Source organism: Camelus bactrianus, chromosome 1 (assembly GCF_048773025.1).
Source record: "Camelus bactrianus isolate YW-2024 breed Bactrian camel chromosome 1, ASM4877302v1, whole genome shotgun sequence".
NCBI lineage: Eukaryota > Metazoa > Chordata > Mammalia > Artiodactyla > Camelidae > Camelus > Camelus bactrianus.
The window spans coordinates 55,852,130-55,876,516 of NC_133539.1; the positions used below are offsets into that span (position 1 = coordinate 55,852,130).

Genomic DNA, 24,387 nt, shown 5'->3' on the forward strand with positions numbered 1-24,387 from the left:
GGGGACACCTCAGTGCCTAAAATGATAAAGCCCCTGCTCTGCATAGAGCTATGGTCTTGCTGGAAAGATGAACAATAAATAAGTTTACAAATAAATACATTATCACTTCAAAGGCAATAAATGCCATGAAGGAAGTACAGCAGGGTAATGTGATGGTCAGTGACTTGGGGGCGTAATTTTTGTACATAGTGGACACACAGCACCTGAGGAAGTGATCTTTGAACTGAACCCTGAATGACAAAAGGAACCAGTCATGTGAAGATCTAGGGGGGCAAATGTTCCAAACACGGAGAACAGGGAGTATAGAAGCTCTGAGGTGCAGAGGAGCTCATCGTGTTGCAGAAAGTTAGCCAGTGTGGCTCGAGCAACCCAGTCTCCAGTGTGGGCTGCCCCACCCTAGGGCACCCAAGACCAAAGTACCCAAGTATGGGTGTTGGAAGAAACTATTAGAATTTTCCCCCTGTTGGTTTTATTGTCTACTTTATAATTTCTATGATTTTGTATGTTTTCTATTACAGATAACACAAGCACAGTGGTGTATATGTATAATTTACAAATATAGACATGTATATAGTGAGAATATACATTGGAACAATTTCACCGTATATTTTTGCAGACCACTGGGTCAGTGGGCAAAGAGGAGAGGGAAAGCAGATGGAAGGTCCTGGTCGGCCATGATAAGAGTTTGGTTTGTTCTCTGTGCTGTGCAAAAGCCTCGGAGGAGTTTGAGCAGGGTGTGCGGGATCTGAACACCCTGGTTGCTGTGTGTGGAGTGGGGACTGAAAGGCTGGAAGTCAGGAGACCAATTAAGGAGTGATGGCAGAAGTCAGGAGGGAAATCATGGTGGCCTGGACTACTGATCTTCCTCGACTTATGATGGGGTTACATCCTAATAAACCCAATGTAAATTGAAAATATCATAAATCAAAAATGCACTGAATATACCTACCCTCCTGAATGTCATAGCTTAACCTAGCCTACCTTAAATGTGCTCGGAATACTTGCATTAGCCTACATTTGGGCAAAATCACCTAACACAAAGCCTATTTTATAATAAAGTGTTGATTAGCTCCTGTAATTTATTGAATACTGCACTGAAAGTGACAAACAGATTGGTTGCACGGGTACAGAATGGTTACAGGTGTATGACCCTTGCAGTCGTGTGGCTGACTGGGAGCTGTGGCTACAGCAGCTGCCCAGCATCAGGAGGGAGTATCGTACTGAATACAGAAAAAAAGATCAAAATTCAAAATTCAAAGTACAGTTTCTACTGAATGCATATGGCTTTCACACCATTCTAAAGTCAAAAAATTGTAAGTTGAACCACTGTTTAAGTTGGGGATCATCTGTGCATGTTAGCTGTGGAACGGAGGAAAGCGGCTGGATTCAGGATATATTTTGGAGGTAGAGTTACAGGACTTGCTTCTAGGCATGATGTAGGGGAGAGAGGGTACATCAGAGAAAGGATTGAATGAAAAATACCTACTCCAGGTTTTGGCTTACACAACTGGGTGATGCATGGAGCCATTTACCACCTTGGAGAAGATGGGAGGGGAGACCAGTTCAGAGATAAGTAGCAAAAGTCACAAGCTCTGTTAGGAGATGTAAATCTAGAGACGCCTGTTGAACATCTAAGCACAGGGGATGAATAGGCCTTGGGACACGGGAGCCTGGAACCAGGGGAGAGGTGGGTGCTTGGTCTCCTGACCCTGCAGTTTATATTCTTCCCATTGTTCCAGTTGCTCCCAGAATGATTTAATTTTTTAAGTAAATAGTAAGTTTTTAAAATAATAGTCTAGGATCTGTGAACAAATATTAAGAATAAATTAAATTTAAATATTTTTAGTCTCCTTTGGATTAAGTTGGAAAACTGAGTTAAAGTTGGAAACTTCACTGAAAAAATCTTTAGGGTCACAGATGTACCTAATGATAGTCCTGCTGAATGCTGGTCATGCTGTCCTCCCTGGAAATACTCCAGAGTTACATCCCAACTCCATTTTCTACAAGGCCCTACGTCAGTGGTTTTATTTCCCTCCACTCAGGGAGGGTCATGCTCTGCAAAGAGAAATGGTGCCAGCAGGGTGCTTTCTGAAAATGAGGTGAGTCCTATACCAAAAATGATTTTTTAGTCTCAACTGGTCCAAGTTATTCTTGAGTCTCCTCACACCTTCTGAAGGTACAGAAAACTGGCACGGTGGCCAAAAGACTAAGTAGAGGCAAACTTAAACCTCTTCTTTTTCACTTAGATCAGGTTTTTCAGCCTTGGCACTGTTGACATTTAGCGCTGGATAACTCTTGTGAAGGGGCCGTTCTGTGCATCGTAGGATGTTCAGCTGCACCCTTGGCTTCTAACCACAAGGTGCAAGTTCGCATTCTCACACACACCTGTCACAATGAAAAATGTCTCCAGACATTGCCAAAAGTCCCTGGCCGGAGAAAGGGGTACAACATTGTTCCAAGTTGAAAAAAATTGACTTGGAGAAAAGCACTAACCTTGGATACCACTGATCTGTCATTGTCACTTCAATTCTTAAAAAAAAAAAAACGTAGAAGGAAAGGATTAGCTTGCATGCACTTGAAGATGACTGGGGTAGTGAGTAGAAAGCCACTCATCTCTTAGGGAATAGCATAGGCCATAAAATGTCCTTTTCCTAAAGAGATATAAGGCTAGCTCATCTCAGGAAAGTTGAGGCTCCAACCTTAAATTGGTGCCTGTGTGCTCCAGTGGGGGTAGGGGTGGGAGGGGCAGTCTCCGGCCCTGCCCTAGCTGAGTGAGGCTACTTCTGTGGCTGACCAAAGACATAGGCAGTTTCTGGGGGCAAATATCCACTGCTGTTTCTCTGGCCCACAGTGAGTGCTCAATATGTTTGTTTTGTGAATGAATGAATGAATGAATGAATGATCTGTCTCTGAAAAGTACAAGAAATGTAGGCAACCTTCTGAAGCCCATGTGCCCTCTGGCTGGTCTGGCCAGGAGAGTTGTCAGATCCCCGTGTGCAGCCTCTGCTCCAGACCCCACCATGCCCAAGAACAGCCCCTGACAGGAGGTCAGGAATGGAGAGGCTGTGGATGGGGGATCCGGCTGGTCTGGGGGCACACGCTGCCTCTCAAGAGAGCTGTGAGCGCTTCGCTTCTTGTTACAGAAAACCGGCCCGTCATGAAGAGCCTGACCTTGCCAGCCCTCTCCCTGCCCATGAAGTTGGTGAGTCTGGAGGAAGCTCAGGCCCGGAGCCTGGCTACTAACCATCCGGCTCGGAAGGAAAGGAGGGAGAATAGCCTGCCTGAGATTGTCCCTCCCATGGGCACCCTCTTCCACACTGTCCTTGAGTTACCGGACAACAAGTGAGTGGACTTCTTTCAACTTCTGGGAGATGTTTGGGTGGAGGGGGACAGAGGAGGGAGTGATAGAGTCTCCAGGCTTTGATGGCTGCATGGGTTGGGGATGTGGTCCGGGTTGGGGTGTAAGGAAGCTTTCCAGAAGGGGAGGGAGCTGCCTCCACGACTTTCACCGGCGGCGACGCCTTCACTCGCTGCCCCAAAGTCATCAAGACCTTGACCTCCCACCAGAAATCTCCTGTACCGTGGTGGGGGTGGGGCTCATAGGTGCCAAGAATCATAAATCCCTGACTCCTTAGTTTAGACAAAATAGGCTTGAAATTTTCAAAAGGAAGTTTGCTAAAAACAAAAACTTGACCCCCTCCTCCCACCCTTCACCTCCGCGGGACGTTACAAAAGGCATAGAGAGGAACGGAGGACAGGCTGGCAGAGAGCGCCACTCTGGACCGAGAGCTGTGGGAACGCGGCACTTGGGGACGTGCATCCCGCTTCCGTTCCTCCTCTCTCGCCGGTCAGAGCCCTCCCTCCCCTCCCAAAACAAACCAAACACCATTTTCATTCATATCTTTCCTCATTTCTCCTGCTCACTGCTGTTGTAACCCTGGTCTCCACACAGCCCTCCTCCCACCACCCCCTCACGCCCCGCTGTAAAAAGGGGGCGGTGATTGAGGCTGACAGTAGGTGGAGGTGCGGAAAGGCAGGCTTTTCATTGGAGAGCGTCATCCTGGCTGTTTGGTCAGTGAAAGGAGGTATAAAAACCTCAGACCTCTTGGCAGTGTCTTCCCCACGATGGGGTGGCTGTTTCCCTTTTTGGGGAGCAGAGAACGCTGCCACCTTGGGGCGCCTGTCACACTGCGTGCTCTGGGAGGGGCACCTGGAAGTCACCTGCTGAGAAAGCCCTCCGTTTCCTGGAGAGCACTGGTGGTGCTCTCTTGAGACTAAGTCCCACTGCTCCTCCCCCTAAGTTTCTGGGGAATAAGACTTCCACCCCTTGGTCAGGGGGAAGAGAACCTTGGAAAGACCATCAAGTGCACTTTCTCTGTGCCTTAAACACCTGGGGTGTGCCATACCTTGGGGTGGGCCATACCTCATGGTATGCCATCCTATAAAATCCATCCCGAGGCCAAGTGCTTGAAAACACCAGCCGAGATCCAAAAGAGCCCGCTAAGCACTGCAGATCTCTCTCTGATTGATCATTAAAAACGTGCTGAACTTGAGATCTGGATGTTCTTTGAGAACCCTGCAGAGAAAAGGCCCTTTGTGGAACCCATAGGGTGCTGGGTTCATCCTGGAACTTTATGGAGTCTGATGGCTGGGCGAGCCAGAGCGTGGCAAGGCCTCTGTGGTGACTCCTGGTGGCACCAGGCTCTGGGCTGAGTCTGGCATTCAACTTTCCCTGCCACTTACTGGAGCAGCCTGGTGGCATCAGGGAAGTGAGAGACAGAGCCAGAGATACAGTGACTACCCTCTGCCTTTCTCTGAGATGACTGCTGACAACGCCCCAGCAGCCCACAGCCCTTCCAGGCCAGGCTCTGTTCCAAGTGGCTTTCTCATCCATCCCCTTTCCAGTCCACTAAAGTTTTCACCAGCCCCCTCAGCTGTGGATGTCCCAGCAGTGTGGCCTCAGTGCAGGGAGCATAATGGGACTGGGGTTTATGATCTTTGGTGTTTATTCCTGTAAGAAATGCCTGTCTTTGAAAATGCTTTTAAAATGCTTACCTGAATTACTACCAGAATTCCCATAACTGTGGTTGCTATGACCTCTGAGTCTCCCACCAGCCCCTGCCTTTAATAGCACATCTTTGCCTCTTCCTGTGGGGAAAGTGGTCCTTCACTCTGACTCACGAAAACCCAGCTCTGTCATCAAGGGCATCCCCAGACAGGGTGAGAGTTGGGCTCAACTTGGATTTTAGAGAGCAATTTCCTGACATGTCAGAGCCATTCATAACTAAGAACATGATTGGGGCATTCCTTCTCAATTTAAAGGGCCCATTGAAATGGCAGGTTACCAAAATAACCCCTTTGTGGCTTGGCTCTTTTAGAAGAAAGCTCTCCAGTAAATCAAAGAAGTGGAAGTCAATATTTAACCTGGGACGTTCTGGATCAGACTCCAAATCAAAGCTGAGTAGAAATGGGAGTGTGTTTGTGAGAGGACAGAGGCTCTCAGGTAAGAATCAACAGCAACTGTGTTTATAAGAGATCTATATTTTTTCAGTTCTGTTTCTTAAGTCTTCAGTTTGATCACATCAAACTGACTAACCCTGAGAGACTTATAAATTAACTAGAGAGTCTTTTTGTTTTTTAAAAATAAATTTAGATTTACAAAAAGTTTGCAGAGAATCCATATACCCTCACATAGCTTCCCCAAATGAAAACATATTAGATAACTGTAACAGAATAATCAAAATCAGAAAATTAATATCAACATAATGCTATTAAATAATTTATAGGCCTTACTCACATTTGACCAATTGTTCCACTAAAGTCCTTTTTCTGGTCCAGGATCCAGTCCAAGAAGCCACATTACGTTTAGATGTCATGCCTCCTTAATGCTCCAACCTAGGACAGTCCCTCAATCTTTCTGACCTTGACACTTTAGGAGAGTTTGGCCATTCATTTTGCAGAATACACCTCGTTTTGGGATTGTCCAATATTTCCTCAGGGGTAGATTGAAGTTATGAATGCTGTGCCTGTCTCAGTGTGTCATATCAGGGGGCACGTAAGGTCATATTTTATTGTAGGTGAGGTGAAGTTTGATCACTTGGTTAAAGCTATTTACAAGATATGTCCCTGTAAAGCTACTATTTTTTCCTTTGCAGTTAATAAGTATCTTGTGGGAGATATTTTCAGACCGCAAATATCTTTTTCTCATCATACTTTGATCCATGAATTTTAACATCCATCAATGGTTCTTGCCTGCAACAGTTATTACTGTGGTGTTTGCCAAACGGTCATTTTCTATTTCCATCATGCCTTCTGCACTTATTAATTGAACTCTACTGTAAAGATTTGTTCCTTTCCCCCGAGGGTCATGGATGCTGCCCTATAGGAATTATATCTGAGTAGGAAATAGGAATTGAGGCAGGAGGGACTGAAGGAACCACTGTATAATGGGGAATATAATGAATCCAGCTAAATATTGTCAGAAAGGGAAAGACAAAGAAATATTCTACAACGACCTTTAGTGTTAGAGATTAAAAGCATGATTTTTTAAAAAATGAGGGTGATAGTTATAAAAGCAAGTAGTAAACTGTACAGATGCCATGAGCAAAACTTGATTGAATCCTAGTTGAAAAAAAAGGACTATAAAAGATGATACCGGGGACTAATAGATTCCATTTTAGATGATATTAAAGAATAGTACATTTTTATAGCGTGCTGGTGGTTCTTAGGACACATGCTAAAATTGAGGTATTTAAGGATGAAGTGTCAGAATATTGAAACTCACTTTCAAATGATTCAGAAAAATATAGGTACATAGGTAGATATATATATATATATATACACACACACACACACACATACATAACACACACACACATATATATAGAGAGAGAGAGAAATAGATAAAGCAAACGTGTGGCAAAATGTCAACCTAGGTGGTAGGTTTAAAGGTCTTCAACTTTTCTGAATGTTTGAAATTCTTTTTTTGGGGGGGCGGGTAATTAGGTTTGTTTGTTTGTTTGCTTACTTACTTAAATGGAGGCACTGGGGATTGAACCCACACCCTCTTACATGCTAAGCAAGCACTCTGCCACTGAGCTATATACCCTCCCTGCTGAAATTCTTGATAATAAAGATTTGAGGGAAAAAACTAATGCCTATAGGTAAAAATGGGAGAGAATATGTTTTAAGGACCTTCCTCGACCCCAGTGATAATTGTATGTCATGGCTTATAAGGCACAGGTGTTAGAAATCACATTTGCCTATTGGAGTAATGAGCGATGTTGTGGGGTATAGCAGTTACAATGACTTAGGCTGTAGATAATAGCAAATCCAACTCAATTGGCTTATGCAATGAGGGGATCTATTGGGACACCCAGATGTAGTGAAGGCTTCAGGGATGGCTTAATACTGGGGCTCTGTCTCCATTTCTCCGTGTTTTCTTAAGCTCTGCCTTCCAGTGTGGGTCAGCTTTCTCCGTAGACTAGTTTCCTTTGCTGAGAAGTGTCTATAGTAGTTCTAGGCTTTCCCTTTGACTCTCACTGTGTCCAGTAAGAGAACATCATTCCTGGTAGCTTGCTCCTAAGTACAGGGACCCTTCCTTCCTACAGACCCCCATTAAGTGTCTCTCCTCTCCCCCTGCCAAACAGTAGCCTTCACTGAGTCACACAGATCAGTCCCTGTGACCAAGGGAGTACCCTGTGCTTACTGGCTTAGGCCTGGGTTCCTGAGCCAACCACCGCCCTGAGGAATGGGCTCACAGTCAGATGCACCCAGGAAGCACAAGGGCTCTGTGAGAAGGGGGAAGGGAAATGGATTCTGGATGGGCATCTACAAATTCCATTATATGGGAAAAAATGCCTTTCACGAAATGGAAAGATAGCCTAGGTGAAGAGGGCAGGTTGCTCCAAGTATGGCAGATCAGATACAAATCAGAAATTAGGATTCTCGAAGGAGAATTCAAGGGGTGAAGTACCTGGGAAGAAACTCCTGATCTAACAATAGATTTGCTGAAGCACAGCAGAGGGAACTTCAGTTACAGAATCAGTAACACAGACAAAGAGGTTCACCAAGTAATGAAAAGTTAAAACAATAGAACAAAGCAATCAAGTAAAAATAGAATCAATGATCTGCTTTGATCTGGACTTAGGAGGAGTTCCGCCCCACTATGTGGTTTTCAAAAGGAAGAAGCTCAAGGTGCTGGACCACATGGTAGGAAACTCACAGAAGGCACAGGATGTCCCAGGCCAGGGCTCCTCAGCTCGGCTGCACCTCAGAATCCCCCAGCGTGTGGTTCCCACCCACAGCAACCTTGCCTCGGGAGTTCTGTGGTCAAGTCAGAGTGTTGGTCACTTTTTAAAAAGCTTCCCAGGTGATTCTGATATGCATCTGGGGTTGAAAGCCACTGGTCTATTATTTCTCTCTTTTTTTTAAGTTTTTCTTAAACTGATACATGTACTTTCTTTCTTTCTTTCTTTTTTTGAGAGGTGTTGGAGGTAATTAGGTTTATTTATTTTTAGAGGAGGTAGTGGGGATTGAACCCAGGACCTCGTGCATGTTAAGCATACACTCTACCACTTGAGCTATACCCTCCCCGTGGTCTAATATCCCTTGACCAAACTAATCAGAGATAGATTATCAAACTGGCTAAATTCTGATGGGATGCAAGGGTGAAATTAAAGAGCCATCAGTGTCAATATAAGTGACTCTCTGTGACCTTGGGCCCTCTCAGCTGTTGTACCAAATTCCTGGGTGCTGTGACATGTGGCTGCAGCCAAGAATCCTGCTTTCTGGCCTGTCAAATAGGAGGAGTTGCTGGAGCCCCATGGATGAATCTTTTCTGTACACAAAGTTGGGCTCAGGACTCCTCATTTGCTAACAGCTATTTGACAAACTGTAATTTGTAATTACCTTTATCTGTACAATGTTAATAAAACTTTGATCTATAAATGCCCTATTTTTATAAGATCAGTCCCATCAAGAAAGTAGGAACATCTAAGGTGGAGTGGGGAATATTTTCCAAAGGGGAAAATTATGAATACTTGAAAAACTTTCCTAAAGAAATTTCTCTTTTGTATGTACAGCCTGACCTATTGTTCTGAACACTCCCTCTCAACATGCATTCATCAGGGATATTTTTTCTTTTGTCTTTAGTGGAAAAGGCTACTATCCGACCAGCTAAAAGCATGGACTCACTGTGCTCAGTGCCCGTGGAAGGTGAGATTTCACAGTTGGATCCGCAGCTGGGGATTACAGGCGGGAGAGTGGTACTCCCACACCAGACCTGCCTTCAGACACTGCCGAACCTGCTCATCTCCAGGCAGGATCACACACACTCCCCCGGACTCAAATCGCTCCCTGACCCTTCCCAAATCAAGGGGCTCACATAGCCCTTGCAGTAACCTTCCTACTCCACCAAGCCTCTTTCTCCAGCCTTTCTGCATCCACAGCTGGAGACAGCAGCCTCTTTACATTCAAGCCTGAGCCAGGTGAAAGGTCCACACTTGAAAACAAAGGTGGACGAGGGTCCCCTGGGGCATAAAGAAGAGGTTCGGATTTAGGTGTTTCCATAGGCATGAGCTTCATCATATTTTTCAAGTCATGATTTTGAGTTGGTAGATTCATTCATTCCTTCATTCATCTGTAAACACTGATGGGCACCAACCTGGCACGTAGCTGGTTATCGCTTGTTGGAGTAGATGTGCGTGCCAGGTGACACCCATCACCGAGGTGGCACCTCACCATGTTGGTTCTTACGGCTCCAGCCTTCAGGGCTGACTTGCCTGTAGCTCTCGCTTCTGTTTTTGTTAAGCAGCCAACCAGCACTGCTACAAGCTACAAGACACAGGGCTTCCCTAACAGCAGACTAGTTAAACTCCCCTACAGTTATCCCATGACTTTCCAATCCCTTTAATACAAGATATTTTTCTCTTTGATAAATGAGGCAGCCTGAAACTACAGAAAGTCTTTAGAACAACTTTCCACAAAGAATTGTAAGCTTATAAGATATTCAGTGAGGTGTTTTTTTTTTTTCTTTAAGCTGAATCAATCCTTTTAGCATTTTTTCACTTTTATATTCATCCATTTGCTTGGTTTTGAAACCTCTTAGGTGCAATTCTTGCTCAGTTTGGCAGGATTTACTATTTCAAAAGCTAGGTCACCGCTTCTGTGGGTGCTGGGCAGGTTAGCTAAACCTCTCTGAGTCTGCTTCTTCGTGTGTGAAGAGAGGTGATAATACTCCCCCTACAGAGTGGTCCTAAGAATTTTAAACCTAGTGTGACCTAAGATGTAGCACTTGGTGCCCAGCTGGGAATTATTTCCCAGATCCCTGGCAGTTCAGTTGTCATCTCCCAGCTTGTTTATTTCCCATACAGATTTTTCTCTTCTTTGCCTTCACTTTTAAGTCAGTCAGGAACTCACTCCTCACAACTGTGCTTTCTAACATGTAATTAATTTATATTTCTGGTTTCTCGTCCTCTGAATCAGCAGGAGGAAGCCTGGGAATAGGCGGAAAAGTCTAGCTGAGGACTGCATTTGTTTCCTTGCAGGGAAATTAAACCTCTGTTTGGGTCCATCTGCCACAGAAGACTTAAAACAATAAGTTTAAAAAAAAAAACCCAAAAACAATAAGTTTCAAGGTTTTAAAATGAAACAAGTTTCTGTTATTTTGGCCTTTGAGTCGTCTCCTTTATTTTAAGCAAACATCATTCTACCATCTCCCATCCGTCTTTTCAGTTTTCATGACCTACATTTAATGCTTGGTGGATGGCTGCTCTGTTCAGCAGCCTTAGCAGTGGCTGTCTTTAGGAAACTGCTCTACCTGCAAAGTTTAAAAGAGATGCATATGAGACAGCAGCAAGTGGTTCCATCAGTGCACTGCAAAAAATTCCGTGCACATAAGATACTTTCTCCTGTCAACAAATGTCATGCACCTGTCTTTATGAGGATGGCTATGCCCTTATTAGCACACCATGCCTTTCCATTATTCAAATATTGTGTGCCTTCCCTTAAGGAAGGCTGTGCAGTGATGTGTGTGCCCAGGCTGCTGACCACATTTGTTTATTTTTTCACTAGGGAAAGAAGCCAAAGGAAATTTCAATCGAACAGTCACCACGGGTGGATTTTTCATTCCAGCAGTGAAAATGCACACGGCTAGCACTGGCAGCTCATGTGACCTCAGCAAGCAGGAGGGTGAATGGAGCCAGGAGGGGATGCCAGCAGGGGCAGAGGGGGGCTTTGATGTGAGCAGTGACAGAAGCCAGCTCCAGGGCGCTCAGGCCCGGCCCCCACCCGAGCAGCTGAAGGTGTTCCGGCCCATCGAGGATCCTGAGAGTGAGCAGACAGCCCCGAAGATGCTGGGCATGTTCTACACCTCGAACGACAGCCCCAGCAAATCTGTCTTCACCAGCAGCCTCTTCCAGATGGAGCCCTCTCCCCGTCACCAGCGCAAGGCCCTGAACATCTCCAAGCCCTTTGCTGTGTCCGTGCCACTCCGTGTATCAGCTGTCATCAGCACCAACAGCACCCCGTGCAGAACACCCCCAAAGGAGCTACAGTCTCTTTCCAGCCTGGAAGAGTTTTCTTTCCAGGGCTCGGAGAGTGGAGGTTGGCCTGAAGAAGAGAAGCCACTGGGAGCTGAGACTTCTACAGGTAAAACAGAGGAGAGGGTCTTGTTCCATTGCAAGAGAGAAAAACCAGACTTACACTGGCTTAAACAGAGTTTGCAGGACAATGTAGTAAAGTGGTTAAGACTGTGGGCTCTGGATGCAGGCTGCCCGGGTACAAGTCCAGGCTCAGCCATTTTGCTGTATAAGTGAACATAACCACTCTGTGCCTCAGCTTCTTGATCTGTAAAATGGGAATAATGTTAAGGATCATACTTTGTTCGTAAGTCTCTTGTGAATTAGTCTTGTGAATAAATCTCTTGTTAAATTAGTTGATACAGGTAAAGCTCTCAGAACAGGGTCTAATATATAATAAGTAACCAATACATGTCACTTTACCTATTACTATTATTTTATTGACTCACACAGTAAGAAGGCAGGAGGGAATGCTCACAGAATGGAATGCAGAATTGGAATTAGTGATTCAGCTCTTCCAGACTCAACCTCTGTCCATCCACCCATCCCACATTTCTACCTCACACGTGCAGAGAACATGGCTAGCAGCCCTAGCAGTGAGAAAGAGCATCTCCCTCCCAATTTCCTTATATCAAACACAAGGAGGACTCTGATTGGGCCTGCTTGGGTCACTTGCCCAGCCTTGAACCAATCACTGTTGCCAGGCTAATAGGGTTCTAAGACTGGCTGAGCTTGAGTCTCTGGGCCATCTCTGAAGTGAGAATCAACAGCCAACTGTGAGCCACACAGAAGGGAAGTCACAAGAACCTCAAAGGAAAGGATGGCTGAGAGACAAACCAACACATTCTCATTGTGGTTTAAGAATATTTCTATTTCAATTAGCTAACTTTTTTTGATCACCTACCATGGTGTCAGTCACTGTCCTAAGTGTTCTACATGTATTATCTCCTTTCTCTGCACAGCAGCCCCATGAGGTATGGGTGGTTACTGTTGTCCCTGTTTGCTTAGAGAGGAAGCTGTTAACTTGCCCAATGACTCATAGCAAGAAAGTGTAAAAGCCAGGATTTTAATCCAGATTTTTAAAAATCCATGCTTTTAAGCACTCCTCCCTGTTCCCTCCTGTTTGCTGTGGGCTGTGGAGTTACAAAGATTGTTAAGACACAATCCCTTCCCTCAGCAAGATCACAAACTAGGAAGGGAAACTGAAACTCTGCACCCACCTGCAGCCCAGGGGCAGCCCGTGGGAGTAGTCTCACACTGCCCTTGGGCTTTCTGAATGAGGGAGAGCACAGGCACCCAAAGTATCATGAAAGGGTTGTTCAGAAAGGACTTCAAGGGCGTCAAACAGAAGCAGCCCTCTCCTTCCTGGAGGATTCCAGAAGGCTTCTCTGAAGAGGTGACATTTGGGCCTTCATAAATGGATAGGATTTCTTAATGCAGACGGTGGAAAAGGGCATGCTGAGCTGAGAGACTGAGTACTGTGGGAAGTGTGTAGGTTTGGGACTTCAGCTGGCCAGATTCAGATCTTAGCTTTCCCGCTGCTGGCAGGGTGACAGCTGCTTGATATCTCTGAGCCTGTTTCTCTTCTGCAAAGCAGAGATGGCTCCTATCTCAAGGGCTGGGGTGAGGTCTGCATGGGAAAATGTCTATGAAATGTACCCAAAGAGATACTAGGAGTTGCCTCATTTTTTTTTGAAGAATTTACAAAAGAATTATTTTGAATAGTTATACTTTAGTGTGTCTGAAATTTGAGTCTTTCTACAAAAATTTGTTTTGACTTATTATTTTTTTAATCAGGAGCAAGCCTGTCTTAAAAAACCCATGATTCTGTTAGTTAAGGTACAGCCAAGCTGCTGTAACATAGAGAATCAAAAACACAGTGGCTCAAACAAGATAGAAATTGATTTCTGCCTTACATACCAGCCCAGAGATAGGTGGCTGTGCTCTGGGGGATCCTCTGTGGTCCCAGGGTCCTTCAGCCATCTCCGTGCTGTGCCCATCTACATGGTCAAAATGGGCTCAACACCCCCCCACCACCATATTCCCACCTGTGGGAAGGGGATCAAGGGAGGCAGCCAAGTAGCTTCCACTTAAGGATGGACCCAGAAGTTGCACCCATCACTTCCATCTCCATTCCATTTTCCAAAACTTACATGGCCACACTGACTTTACTCAGGGAGGCTGAGAGACAGCACTGGCTGGATGGCCAGGTACCTAGCTAACCTTAAAGGATGCGAAAGGATCTGTTCCTAAGTGAAGAAGAGACTGGAACTAGGGGACATTAGCAGTCTCTGCCTCTATGATTGCCCACTTTGTGCATCATGTGTCCCTTTGGGAACTTGACAATGCCCTTCCCTTTTGAGCTACAGAAAATCTTTTATAGTTTACAAGTCTCCAGCAACAGAATTCATTGGCCAACTAGGCTAGGGTAGTTTCTAGAAGTAGATGCTGCCTCTGTCCCGAAGAACTTAACCCAGGGATGGATGCCACATACTTATGAAAAGAAAATGGTAACCTGCTGACTTGGCACCATGTAGGGAATAGCAGTGAGAACTTCAGGCAATAGAAGGAGGGTGTGGTCTGGGGAGGCTCCAAAAGAAATGCTACTTGGTTTATGGGTTAGATTCGGGAGGACCAGAGCAGAGGAGTAGAAGGCCCGTCAGGGGCAGCACGTCTGCTCAGTGTCGTGCAGGGGCGTGGTAGGAGAGGAGCGGGTACATGGCTGGGCTGGAGTGAGGAGGGCTTTGAGCAGGACAGTGAGTGATCTGAACAAGCTCACATTTGGTGCAGGGCCTTCCTCCTCGCCTTACTTTAAGAGTCTGCAGTTATGGTCACAGTCAATGAATGGAAGACCCTGAGCTCTGCAGAGACACTGGCAAACACATCCAGCTAAGAGATCTTAGTAACACGGGGAAAAACAATTCTTTTTAAAAAATCACTGATGCATTACCCCTTTACCCAGAAGTCTCACGTCCAAGAATTTATCTCAAAAAAACAGCTGCATGACTACAAAATGTTTATGTGCGTCATAACATTATTTGTAATAGCAAAATGAAACAACCCAAATATCCAGCTTTAGGAGATGGATGGAATAACTAGGCGCATCCACACGACGGAGTCTTGTGGAGTCCATAGCTTTGTGGTCCTGCCCCCATTTCCTCAAACCCCTGCACATCTGCAGGAGACAAGTTTCGGTGCACACAGAAGGCATCCTATTCCAAGTGTCTGCCTCACGGCTTTTTCTGAAGGAAGGATCTCACCCAGTCCTTGGCTCAGGACAGCCCAGAAGTATGGGGAAAATTAACTGGGGCAGCTCTCAGTCAACAGGAGATGGGAACCGGTGGGTTAATGACCCAGCCTCCCTCCCTTTGGTGGAATAACTATGGGGTACATTTCTCATGAGTCTTCAGAGGGTCACCAGGGACTGAGTTCTGGTTCCTCACTGTGGTAACCAGCTCGAAACCATACTCTTTATAGACTTTTCCTCCATCACTGTCTCAGCTCCTCTCTCCTGCTTCCTGGGACCACCTTTCAAGTAAGCAACCTGCTGCCAAGACCTTGGCTCAGACTCTGCTTTGAGGGGAACCCAAACTAGGTCACAATCTAAAGAACAACCTTCTGATATACTAATATGTCATAGATTTCAAGATATGTTCTTAAGTGAAAAATTGCAAAGCATAGAACAGTATAGATCATGTGCTGTATTTTGTGTAGTAAAGGTAGGGAATCAGAATATACACAGTACAAGGATACGCTTATATATGCAGAAAGGAATATGGCAGAATAAACCAGAAACTAATAAAAATGTTTATCCATAAGGGACAGTAGGGGGATGTGGAGCAGAGTGGAAGAAACACAAGGATGAAAGTGAAACTTTTCTGAGAATACCTCTTTTATAGGATTTTAACTTTTCAGGTCTCTAGATGTTTTGCATAGTCCAAATCAAATTAAATTTCCAAAAATAAGCCTGCTACAACACTCTTGTCAGTTCTGAAGCAGTATTAGTTAGATCAGGATGCTGTCACTGGGTCTGATCCAGATTCAAGGCCAGAACTGTGGTCAGATACCTTGAGTTAAGTCACCAGCATACCCAGAGGCAATGAGCAGAGTTTGTTCCTAATCAATGAACTTTCCTGAGCTTGTGCTGCATGTCGGACATGGTACTAGGTGCTTTGCCTCCCTTGTTTATCTTCACACGAGCCCTGTAATGTATTATTACATATTATTATGCCATTATACCAAGATTACAAAATTTGTTGAGAAACTAAAATATGAACTTAAGTTTCTTTAATTCCAATAATAAAAGTAATAATAACATCAGTGAGAATCTGCTGTGTACCAAATACTTTGTTACATACTTAGTCCTTCTTCATGCAAGGCAGTAGGGGCCAAATGTGAGGTCTGCCTCCCTCTCTTCTGTTCTGGTAGATGTTTAAGATTGGAGCTTAATCACTTTAGATATAGAGATATATCCAAATTGGCGCATAGATCACCCCTGGGAAGAGTCATGCAGGGAGCTTCCATTATAATCATAATACATCTTTGTAGCTTGGTGTAAATAACAGAATTCTGTGACCTTAGGCAACAAGTGAAAGACTGGATTAGAGCAGAGTTTCTCAACCACAGCGCTGTTGACATTTGGGACTGGACAGTTCTTTGTAGGGGGCTATCTTATGCTTTGTAGGATATTCAGAAGCACCCCTAGCTTCCACCTACTAGATGCCAGTGGGCATTCCGCCCGCCCCATCACCACTCCCGGTTGTGAAACCGAAAGTGTCTTCAGACATTGCCAAATGTCTCCTGGGGAGGGGAGGAGCAAAATGGTCCCCAGTTGAGAATCACTGGACTAGATGATCTTCAAGGTCCCTCCCATCTCCGACAGCCTGAGACTCGGGATCTGATAACAGGACACTGCTAAGAGGAAAGGGGAAAGAATGTGAGGGGGCAGTGAGCTGGGAGATTTCCTCCATCTATGTGAAGCAGGACCAGTCCAGGACAGTTACTGTGCTGGCAACCACTTCTGTTGACATGGAGCCTCCTTCAACTGATAACTCTCATCCTCACTGCAGCATCTATACCCAAGAAGGCAGCCCTTGAGGATGCGAAGCCAGGACCAGATGCAGTGAGAACAGTGGAATGCAGCAAAGGCCTTTCCACAGAGCCAGGCGCCCAACTAGAGAAGACGACCTCAGAAATCTCCCTTGGCTCTCAACAGTCAAGTGAATTAGAGAAGAAGCCTGATGCAGAGAAGGCGATGGAAGAGGGTGGAGAGACTGGCCAGGTGGAGTCCAGTGCTCTGCAGGAGAGCCCTGGGGCCAGAGCCGAAGCCGTGTTTCTCCATGAGATGGTAAGGTGGACTCACTGTCTGGTCCAGCCAGTGGAGTCCTCTTTTCCCCAAGGGTTCTTGGTAAAGTCTAAAGTCTATTTTCTTTTTATCTTTTTATTTTGTTTTATTTTATTTTGAAGAACCAGTTTCCACCAAAGGAACTTTGGGACACAGCCTTGTAACCAGGTCTGGGATTTTTTCGCAATGAACTTTTCAGGGGTCCTATGGTGATAGGAAATAACTACCAATTCCCTAGGACAGATCCAACTCTAAATATTTCTGACCTGAAGTCACCATAAACCAGTAACGTCCCGGGAATGTAATGACATTCAATCCCGGAAACAGCACAAAACCCATTTATCATGTCCCGGGCCCAAGCATGCTGACCATGCATGGGGGCCAGCTCCCTTCTTCCTGACATCATGAATGGACAGTTGTCTGTGCTTGTTTGTAAAATCTTCTGTAAGATTTCCAAGATCTATTCCTTCTTCCTACAGTTTCTGGTAAAGTTGAAACATGATGCCAGAGTGTACTAAACCTCTTCTGCTTTTTAGTGATGGAGATTCTGAGATTTGTTGGGATATCCTTGCTTAAGATGAAGTTGTGAGAAGTTTTCCAGGGACATCCAGGGAGGAATCCTGCATTTGGGAGGCAGCGTTGTGACCTGGAGGAGTGTGCCAAAGAGGAAAAGGAAACTGCCTTTTCACCTGCTTCCAGGAACTTGGTTTCTGGGACATGCACAAAAGGCTTATGGACTGGGAGTTAGGGCAATGCAGGGGCACCACAGTGGCCTCAGGAAAGCTGAATAAGGGTTCCTATAGGGTGTGCTTATATTTGTAGAAGGAGGATACAAAGATTGAATTCTGAAAGGGATCAAGTATGAGGGACATTGCCTTAAGAAGCAGATAAAGGTGATGCTAGAAGAAGAACCAGGCTGGATTCATGGGAACAAGTAAAGGCATCAGTTCATTCATTCATTTAAAACTATGTATTATACACTCACTGTGTCAGACGCTCGACTGAGCGCTGGGATCACTGCCGTGTACAAGATGATCACCATCCCAATATTCCTGGAGCTGACCGCTTAGTAGGTGAAAGGTCATTAAACAAGTCATTTCTAGGGGATATGAAAGTGTGAATTCTGTGGAAATATAATAGGAGGACCCAACCCAGTCAGAGGGAGTGGGGTGGGGTGGGGTGGTCACAAGTGCCAGGGGAGGCTTCTCTGAATAACAAACATTTAGATTGAGAACTTAGCTAGAAGAAAGAGGTTGGGCAGAATAGGAATAGGGCTCTGATTGCCGTAAATATGGATAGGAAAGAGCACAAAACATTCAAGGAATGAGAGCAAAGCTGGAGAACGTGAACGTGGGCTACAGCAAGTACAGCTCAGAGGGAGGCAGGAGCACGTCAGGCAGGGCTGCTTCGAGGGACTTGAAGAATAACCTGAGGGCGATGGAAACTCTTCTGATTTGTTCAGAATTTTATCTTAAAGGTCACTGTATTCTGTGAGGAGAATAGCTTGGAGAAGGACAAGAGAGGAGGCAGGGAAGCCAATTAGAAGGCTAGTCTGGGGCAGCACAGGTAAGAACAGATGGTGGCTCAGATTAGGGTGGGGGTGCCGGGGGTAGAAATGGAAGGTCGAGTGAACAGGACTTGATGAAGGATTGGCTAAGGAGTGAGGAAGAAGGAAGAGTCAAGGACACCCCATCAGTTCCTGATCTGAGCAAAAGATGTACTATGTTCCACTTACTGAAAGGGCAGAGTGGGACGGAGGGGAGTTCAGATGTTCATTTATTCATCTAAATTTAGCATTTCTTAGTAAGAGGTTAATACTGTAGATGCTGCAGAGAGTAAGAAAACGCCTCTGTCCTGAAGGAGGGCACAGTCTAGTAGGCGAAATAGAAATGTACACAGATACATGCAATATAGTAGGATCAGATCTAAAAAATTCCCTCCTGGAGTTATCTGAAGCAATAACTCAAAAGAAAACAATGAATCTATTTTAATTCACAGACCTCTTACTGAGCAATTACTCACAGTATACCAGGCATCATCTGGCCTGGAGTAATCAAAGATGGATGAATATAATTCCTGATTAAGGAGCTCACAGGCCTCCATGAGGAAAGATAAGCATCAAGTTAACTATAATGTGAAATGACATGTGATCAGAGCCATGGGAGAAGTGATGTCAGGTTGGCAGTAGGTCAGACTTCCCAGAAAGGCCCACTTCCCACTGCCTACAAATGTCACCCCCACCCCTCCATCCCCAAACTGCTTCTCCTTGGGACTGAATTAGGCCTTGAGACAAGAAACAAAAGGAACTGAAATTTGACTCCCTGGCCCTGACCATCCCTCCCTTCATCACTTTCCCATCTGCAACTTGGGCTCTGTGTAAGGAAAGGATGGAGCCAAGAAGGACAAAGAAGTTGGATTTGAGGGGAGACAGGGACAGCAAACAGGATGGAGGAGGAAGCACCGATACCATTAACAGTGGTTATCTCTGGGTAGTAGGACTGCTATCATTTTGCTATTTTTCGTTCTTCTTTCTTTTAATAGGTATTACTTTTTTCCATGTGAGATATGTATTTCTTTACATAAGGTAATACACAGGGGGAAAAGTATTTATTTGTTTGGAAAGCAGGTTTCAGGGCAAGAGTTAACATTTTCATTCTACTGGGAGAAGCTCATTCTTATGAGCTACCCATTCAACCTGAGGTTATATGAGCTCAGGGATTGGTTTGTTTTATAAGGCAACAGTGCACAGGGATTAAGTGTGTATGTTTTGGTGTAGAATGAGCTGGATTTCAATCCTGGTCTCTGCTGTGAGACATACGTAAATTGTTTAATCTGCTTGAACATAGGTCTCCTCATCTCTAAAATAGGAATTGTCATTAATGCTGTGGCCTTTACGTGCGGAGGTAGCCAGCCGGGAACCGCTCCAGTCCCTTCCCTCTCCCTGGGAAACGGTGCGGAGGTCAGCGCCGGGAGTCCTTGGTTCTAAGTAATCAGTTTCTTGATGTTTTTCAGGATGAAGATGATCTGGCCAACGCCCTACTCTGGCCTGAGATTCAACAAGAGCTGAAAATTATTGAATCTGAGGAGGAACTCTCCTCGTTGCCACCGCCTGCCCTAAAGATTAGCCCAGCTCAGCCGGTTCTTGAGTCTAGTCCAGGGCCATTTGCTTCCCCAGAGCCCGCTGGGAACTTGCTTTGTGGTTCCGCCCCAGCTCAAGTCTCCGCCTCTCTGGGGGAGCGGGCTAAAGATTCAACCAATCAGAGCACACAGGGAGCTTCCACAGTAGCCAATAGAGAAAAGTCAGAGGCAACCAGCCTCCTCCATAGATGTGAGCCTGAGAAGGGCCCGCGCCCAGATCCCGCCAGCCTGACTCCTCTGGAAATAGTTCCATTTGAGAAGGTTTCTCTACAAGCAAGTGTGGAGGTGGGAGACCCAGGGAATCGGTCTCCTCTGCTCCCGCCTGCTCCTCCTCCACCAACTCTTACGGAGGAAGCGCCTCGAGTCCATCCATTGAAAGGCGACCCAGAGAGAGAAGACTCATCCAGGAATTTGAGAACAAATCCATATATAGACCAACTCAATTTCAAAGGCAGCCCTGGGATTCCCAGTCTTTGTCAGGGAGACGAGGCTTCTCCAGAACAAAACGAAAAGCAAAATTCAAAGAATGCTTCTCCTGAGGAAAAAGACTCTAGCTTTCCAAGCCCAACCAGGGAGGTTCCCTCCCCACAAGGAGAGGGGGATGTAACCCACTCAGTACAGGAGCCTTCAGACTGTGATGAAGACGACACTGTGACAGATATTGCCCAGCATGGCCTGGAGATGGTGGAGCCCTTGGAGGAGCCCCAGTGGGTGACAAGTCCTCTTCACTCCCCGACCCTGAAAGATGTACAAGAGGCCCAGATGCAGAGTGCCCAGTGCCACCGATTGGAGAAGAGGCTTTCCCATCGGCCCAGCCTTCGCCAGAGCCACTCTCTAGACAGCAAAACCATGGTTAAGAGCCAGTGGACTCTTGAGGGTCCCTCCTCCAGCAGCTGTGCTAATCTTGATGTAGAGAGGAATTCTGACCCTCTGCAGCCCTTGGCACCCAGGAGAGAGATTACTGGACGGGATGAGAAAGCCATGAGGTCCTTCCAAGAGTTCTCTGCCTTAAAAAGGACAGAGGCTCCTCCCAACCAGAAGGGACCAGGTGGTTGGCAGTCCAAATCAGCAGAAACCAGCCCCATCAACTTAGCAGAGGGAAAGGAACTGGGGACACACCTGGGGCACCATAACTCTCAGATTGAGCAAGGTAGTGTTCCTGAGCCAGAGAGCAGCAAGGAGAAGTCACCTGGTGTGCAGGACAGCACCTCACCTGGAGAGCATCCCCCCAAGTTACAGCTGAAGAGTACTGAGTGTGGGCCCCCCAAAGGGAAAAATAGGCCTTCTTCTCTCAACTTGGACTCTGCCATTCCCATTACTGACCTCTTCCAGTTTGAGAACGTGGCCTCATTTGGTTCACCTGGAATGCAGCTCTCTGAGCCAGGAGATCCACAGGTCACATGGATGACCTCATCTCACTGTAAAGTAGACCCCTGGAGGGTTTACTCCCAGGACTCTCAGGACCTGGACATCATTGCTCATGCCCTGACAGGCCGCCGTAACTCAGCTCCCGTGAGTGTGTCAGCTGTGAGAACCTCCTTCATGGTCAAAATGTGCCAGGCCAGGGCAGTCCCAGTCATCCCACCGAAGATTCAGTACACTCAGATCCCACAGCCCCTGCCCTCTCAGAGCTCAGAAGAGAGTAGGGTTCAGCCTCTGGAGAGGAGCAAGGAGGAACCTGGCTCAGCTGGTGGGACCTCTCAGAAACTTGCCAAAGATGATTCTTTCTCCTCCTCAGAAAGCCCAAAGGAAGAGAAACCAAAGCAAGATACAGAAGCCATCGAACCCTTGCCAATAGATGCCACCACATGCCACATGGGTGAGGAGCCCACCCTTTCTCCAGAACTGGGTTTGGCTCACCTGCTCTCCACCCAGGATACAGTAGTGCAATGTAGAAAGCGCACATCAGAGACAGAGCCATCTGGGGACAACCTTCTTTCTTCAAAAATAGAGCGACCATCAGGGGGTTCTAAGCCTTTCCACAGGTCAAGACCAGGAAGACCTCAGAGCCTAATCTTATTCAGTCCTCCTTTCCCCATTATGGACCATCCACCCCCCTCATCCACAGTGACAGATTCCAAGGTCCTACTGTCCCCTATCAGAAGTCCCACCCAGACAATTTCCCCTGGCCTTCTTTGTGGGGAGTTGGCAGAAAACACATGGGTCACACCAGAAGGGGTTACACTTAGGAATAAAATGACCATCCCTAAGAATGGCCAGAGACTAGAGACCTCAACCAGTTGTTTTTACCAGCCCCAGCGAAGATCAGTGATTCTGGATGGAAGAAGTGGGAGGCAAATAGAATGACATCAGCTCACCTGCTGGTGTCTGAAAAAAATGCCATGATTCACCCGGAAGTTATTACAGGAGTAACTTGCCTTTATTCCAGGTAGAGGTTATCCAAGTTCGGGCTTATTTTGGCCTCTCCTCTTTCTTCAGCCTTTTGGCCATTTATTAATTAGTCCATTTGCCAGAAGAAAGGTCAAGGGAAGGACCAAGAGATGAAATTCAGATAAGTCTATATGACCAGGCAGGGACAGGTCAGGTAAAGGAAAAGGATGAAATGCTGGTCTTCAGTGAGACTTGGGGCTTATGAGTTGCATCACTCCCCCATCGCCATTAGCTATTACTGTTGAGAGCTGGATGTGTCGATGTGTTAATTTGTTATGAAAAAAAGAGAAATCCTTTGCCTGTGTTGGAAAATGTTGCTATCGAGGTCTGAAGGCCTCCTATTTACTTCATGCTTTTTAATGCTCTTTAAAGCATGTGTTCTTTTAGACCAGTTTTCTGATAAGCTTTGTAAAAGTGTACTATCCAGAACAGAAGCAGATTTGGAAATGCAAACTAATGTACACTTAGATATCCAAGTGAGTGAATTTACCCATGCTCCCTCCCTGGAATCCCTGCAGACCTGTCCAAGATGGCTCCATATACCAGCATAGAAAATCAGAATCTATATTCACTGAGACTGGCACAATCCAGGAAGACTTTCTGGCTTTAGCTTTTATTCATTTGGGATTCCAACTGCCATTATCCTGCCCTCTGATTTATTAATCCAGTAGCCGGGCAGGGTTACCTCAATGAAATGCGCTGAATCTTCATTTAGGTATGCAGTAGTGAAATGAAGTGATCTGCTCTCCTTCCAGTATCAGCCTCACCCATAGGCGGAACTACACTCCAAACTTTAAATGGTTAAATCAGTGGGACGTTAGCAGAAAGCACCTCTAGTTCAGCTTCACTCTCCTTCCACACTAGGCTGGGACCAGAGTACTGGAGAAGGTAAGGGGGAGAGCCCCAGGAGAAGAGGGAAATGCCCTTGCAGGGTGGCCATCACTCCTGTTTGGTGAGAGCTGCCCTTCTTGAAAATGTATTTCATTTTAACCAGGGCGTGCCTTCCTTTCTCCCTCCACTGCTCAAGAGCAATATGAGGCAGCCCTCTCCCTTCTATAATCCCCCTCACCCACTGCCCACCCCAGGCACTCCGACTTGCTCTTCTCCTGTCTGTATGCAAGCAGAAGCAATAAACCAATCTAATTTTATTTCCGTTATTTAGAACTTCAAATGGTTCTTTCCTTTTCAGCTGGAGAGAGGAAGGAGAACCAACATAACCTGCTGGCAGATTTTTGGTGCTTTTCCAAAAAGGGCTTCTCAGGAGCCCTTCTCAAAGCAAAACCCATCAGGATTATCAACACTTTGAAACTTCTAAAACAATTGTCTTGTTTGAGAAACAAAGACAGGTAGGACCTATATGTAGTCCCATGCACCTCTTCTCAGGTCAAGGCTTGCTCTGTCTAGTTCAGTTACTGCAGAAATTTCTCTAAGGGTTAGAAGTACCTCTGGGCAAACCTCATGACCAAGGCTGGTGCTGGGCTGGGGAGGGGCTGAACTAAAGTTACCTCCTCCAGTGAGAGATTGGAGGCTGATGTCCTGCAGCAGATACATACTCCTCTCTCTCTTCTTCCCTGATAAGCTTTACAAACAGCTTTGAAATCTTGCCCAAACCTTTTAAGCCAGTGTCTATGGCAGAGATAACTAGCAGGCCAGCTCATGAGTTCTGCTTTCAGAGGGCACTGACATGAGTGAGCAAGGGAAGCAATTAATAGGCCTTTGGTCAGTGTCTTTTGCATTCTTTTTGGGTGAGCAAGACATTGGACCGACAGCAAATGAACTGTAAACCCCTAAGGAAAGTCCTAGGGTACAGCATTATCCCCACTAGGCAAGCAAGGTGAAGAAATACAGCGGTGCTAGATGAGGAGGGCCATGTTCAGCAGATTTGAAAAGTACATTCCTGCCTTATCAGAAAGTGTGGTAGGCTTTATGTCAATC

General features: G+C 45.9%; 1 protein-coding gene across 1 annotated transcript in view; it reads left to right on the forward strand.

Moving 5' to 3' along the window:
* ARHGAP31 (Rho GTPase activating protein 31) overlaps positions 1–23,600 on the forward strand; it is a 96,360-nt gene extending 72,760 nt beyond the window's left edge. Inside the window, exons 7-12 of the mRNA XM_074364073.1 lie at positions 3,144–3,342; positions 5,379–5,503; positions 9,154–9,216; positions 11,074–11,649; positions 16,649–16,926; positions 19,936–23,600. Coding sequence (XP_074220174.1) covers positions 3,144–3,342; positions 5,379–5,503; positions 9,154–9,216; positions 11,074–11,649; positions 16,649–16,926; positions 19,936–22,368 — 3,674 coding nt within the window. The 3' untranslated portion in view covers positions 22,369–23,600. The remainder of the gene's footprint in view (positions 1–3,143; positions 3,343–5,378; positions 5,504–9,153; positions 9,217–11,073; positions 11,650–16,648; positions 16,927–19,935) is intronic.
* The last annotated feature ends 787 nt before the right edge of the window (positions 23,601–24,387 follow it).